The 3,953-nt window shown below is 43.5% G+C and overlaps 1 protein-coding gene across 1 annotated transcript; it reads left to right on the top strand.

The window, feature by feature from the left end:
• The first annotated feature begins 204 nt into the window (after positions 1 to 204).
• pdcb (phosducin b) lies at positions 205 to 3,268 on the top strand. The gene is made up of 3 exons (XM_036581285.1): positions 205 to 256; positions 667 to 815; positions 2,759 to 3,268. Exons 1-3 carry the CDS (start codon positions 205 to 207, stop codon positions 3,266 to 3,268), a joined length of 711 nt encoding a protein of 236 aa, XP_036437178.1.
• Positions 3,269 to 3,953: the final 685 nt, after the last annotated feature.

Genomic DNA, 3,953 nt, shown 5'->3' with positions numbered 1-3,953 from the left:
TTAGCTTTTCGGAGCCGCTTGTCTTCTCACAGTAAGATGACAACATTTCAGTGGAAATTAAATAAATGAAGGTCTCTGACTTCTGCGCCGTACTGTTCCTCTCTTATTAATAACATCTTCAATAAAGGTCTTCCGTTTTTTAACTGGCTTATTAAAATAATCCTTCCATAATAAAATATTCCATCTGCCCATATAGAAAACAAAATGTCTGGCAGAGGAGTAGATGAGGAGGAGGAGGTGGCTGTGACTCACACAGGTAAGCGTGCAATTCATCAAACTTAGCTGTTCAGAGCTGCCATTGTGCCCAAATTGTCATGACTTGATGTTGCTATGAAGAATCAATAGAATAAACAGCACCAGTAAACAGTAATGAGAGTAGAAATGACCACATGACTGGCGAAGGTTCATAAACTAGACACTGAGACAATGCCATCCTTGACTTGACTTGCAAAGCTGCTTTGGCAGATAGCTGTGTCAAGCAGGGTTCAATTACAGAGGTGGATTAAGGGGCCTTTTTAGGCCTAAATCAGTGATGACTCTAGCGCCTCCAGTACAAAAGCAGTTTCTATCAAGAATATCCAACCAGGTGATATATTGTGATCATGTTTGAAACCAGATTGATCTGACTTGCATGGCTGGTTCATTCACTTTCTCAACCGCCTCCAGGACCAAAGGGAGTGATTAATGACTGGCGGAAGTTTAAGCTGGAAAGCATGGACCAGGAGTCTTTGCCTCCCAACAAGAGGGAGCTGCTGAGACAGATGTCATCGCCACACAAACCAAAAGATGATTCCTTGGGTAGCCTTAACCGCAAGGTAGGCATTTCTTCCTCTCTCACGGCGTGACAACTCCAAGGTAGAGTAGGAAGTCATCAGATGTGCATAAGAAGTTTGAGGCAGACAAGAATTTAATCAGGATTATCTGTCGCCCTATTATGAAGAGATTGTAAGTTTGATGCACAGCAATGCCACAGCCATACATGGCTGGGTGTCCAAGAGTGCAGGCCAGGCTCATGCTGAGTGGGTGGGGTGGTCTTCCCTCTCCCCACTTCACCAAGTGCAAAGCTAGTCGGTTAGCTGACAGAAGAGGTAGTTAACTTCTACACAAGCAAGTTGAGCTGTTCGAAAAGTGGAGGTGGCTGGCTTCACAAGACTCAGAGGCCTAATCCCATTTCTTATTTTTCCCCCTACCCCTTGTTTTTGAGTGTCTCTTAGCCCCTTGGAACTGAGTTGAAATAGGACCCTCAAATAAAAAGAACATTGCTTCATTAACAGCTACTAGTGATGCTCTGTAGGCGACCCTGCCAGTCTGCAGTGATAGCAGAGGAGGGTAAAGTTCAGCTCCTCACTGCTGGGCTTTAGTTACATTTAGGGCACCATATGCCTTCAAAGAGGGGGGGCAATTATTTATTATCGCCCAACCCTAATTCCCTAATGATATGAAGCTGAAGTCAGATATTTTCCTGATTCATGTTCAAATTTTCCCGTTCCACTTTACACGGAGCAGCAGTTACATTCTGGAGCTCCAGGCGTCAGAACTGCTGGACTATTTAAGGTGGAACGAGAAATTCAGCTAGCTAGCTGTCGAGACATTAGTATGCTATTAGCATTTTTATATGCTTCTTATTAAGAACAGCACTATAATACACTGAAACATCATCAAACTAAGATAATACAGTGGTTATCATAATTTTTTTAACAAAGAAAATTTCTTTGGTCTCTTGTTCAGCCAACTTGCCTGTTTTTCTTTTTTTTCTCATAACTCTCTGTTTGGAGTCTCATAACACTCTGTTTGTAGGGCCATGTACCCCTAATACAAGAATCAGGACACCCTACCCCTAGACGTGATCCCCGCAAAATGGCGGGCTAAGGGCTAAGTGGTTGGGGTGTGGGGTGAAATGGGATTGGGCCAGAGCCAGCACCTGATAGCTTTCTCCTACCCAGCTTAGAGGCACAGCATGACTGGGGGAGACTAGCTAGCAGGTGGAACTGGACCTGATTAATTTGGAAAGATAATTGGGTAAAAACCCAAAAATCCAAAGCACCAAAGCTCCAAAATGTGCAACCATGAGAGTCAACCTGGTACTCCAGCTTGGTCCTCATCTCATCTACAAGGGGTCGGCAAGACGCAGCTCCGGAGCCACATGCAACTCTTTTACTGTCCTGTTGCAGCTCCACAACAGAATTAGACATTTAGGTAAAAATAATCCTGTTTTGCAGTAAAATAAAGCTCTGTTGATCATTCAATACAGTTTTAACAATAAACGGTCTGTCAAACACTAAAAAGTCGTGAAGCTGAAGTCAGCTACTTGTTCAGATTTTCCTGTTCCACCTTGAATGGTGCAGCAGTTGCATTCAGGCACCTCAGGCGCCATTTAAGGTGGAACAGGAGCACTCGACCAAGAAGCTGGCGGATGGGAAGCGACTTCAGCCTCATAAAAAGTAGAACATTGAGAGATATTTTTAAGAAACTCATCCACTTTTGAGGAAAAGTTTCCTGCTGGAGATGCGAGAAAAGTGACTATAGCTGAGCTAGAGCTTAAAGCAAAGTCTGCGTTTTTGTTTATACTATATTTTTAGCCTATTCTAGCACATTAGCTCATACTGAGACATGTTTACAGCCAAGATGGTAAAAACAGACATAATATGTCGTGACTCCCAAGGTCTTTTGATTATTGTTGTAAGGACAAAGTGGCTCTTCTTAACATTTGGGTTGCTGACCCATGTCATATACCCATGTGGTAATCTTTATTTTTCAGATGAGTGTCCAGGAGTACGAGCTGCTCAAGGAGGACGATGAGCAGTGCTTGCGCAAGTATCGCAAGCAGTGTATGCAGGAGATGCATGAGCGCCTGAGCTTCGGGCCCAAGTTTGAGGGTGTGTACGACCTGGACAGCGGTGAGGCCTTTCTTGACGTGATCGAGAAGGAGCACAAACTCACCATGGTGGTGGTGCACATCTACAAAGATGACGTCAAGGGCTGTGAGGAGCTCAACAACTGCCTGAACTGCCTGGCCACTGAGTACCCCACCATCAAGTTCTGCCGCATCAATGCGGCCGCCACCGGCGCAGGGGAACGGTTCTCCGACGACGTGCTTCCGGCTGTGCTGGTGTACAAAGCTGGAGAGATGCTGGGGAATTTCCTAACTGTCACGCAGTACTTCAACGAGGAATTCTTTGCCACTGACGTGGAGGCCTTTCTCAACGACTATGGACTGCTGCCAGAGAAAGAGCTCAGGATGGACGGGGAGGAGGCAGATGTGGAGTGAGGGAGGCTGGGCAGAAGTGGAGAGATGATTCTGAAAGAGATGTGAGGATTTGAAGAGAATAAGTGTAATTATTCCTCAGGTTAACAGGCTCTGACGAGTGTCAGCAAAGCGCTGATCTAGGGACCAGTCTTTGTAACCTGTACGCTGGTCTTGTTACCCCTGAAAGACGAATGATAATTCTTTATCTACACTACGTCTAATTCTGCCTCATTGAAACACCCTGTGAGGCAAAAAAGTGAGTTTTATACAGTTTTTAGTACTAATTTATTTTTTGCAGGCTGTTAATACTTTTTTAGACCTAAATAAGACGTCATTGAAAGAATCTAAAAGCCCAAATGGATTATGTAATTACATTATTGCAGCTTTAATGGCAATACAGACACTACTTTAGAAAACATGTATGAAGATTGGCAAAGATATAATGTTACATATTATATGGATATGGGTCATTCTACAGAAACGTCCATTTTGTGTGCCTAGCGTTTACAGATATATTACACTTAAAAACATGTTAGGGTTACAATTTATTCACATTTGAAAATAAAACAGTGAATTATTTTAACAATTACACCTTCTTGAGCCATACATTTAGCAATATTGGTTTTTAAATCAGTCATATAGAATTCCAAGCACCACAGAAGAGCTCGTCCTCACAGTCATGTGTAAAGGGTGAGGCCATATTTTG

Source organism: Colossoma macropomum, unplaced genomic scaffold (assembly GCF_904425465.1).
Source record: "Colossoma macropomum unplaced genomic scaffold, Colossoma_macropomum, whole genome shotgun sequence".
In the NCBI taxonomy this organism is placed as follows: Eukaryota; Metazoa; Chordata; class Actinopteri; order Characiformes; family Serrasalmidae; genus Colossoma; species Colossoma macropomum.
This window is presented reverse-complemented; position numbering and strand designations above follow the sequence as displayed.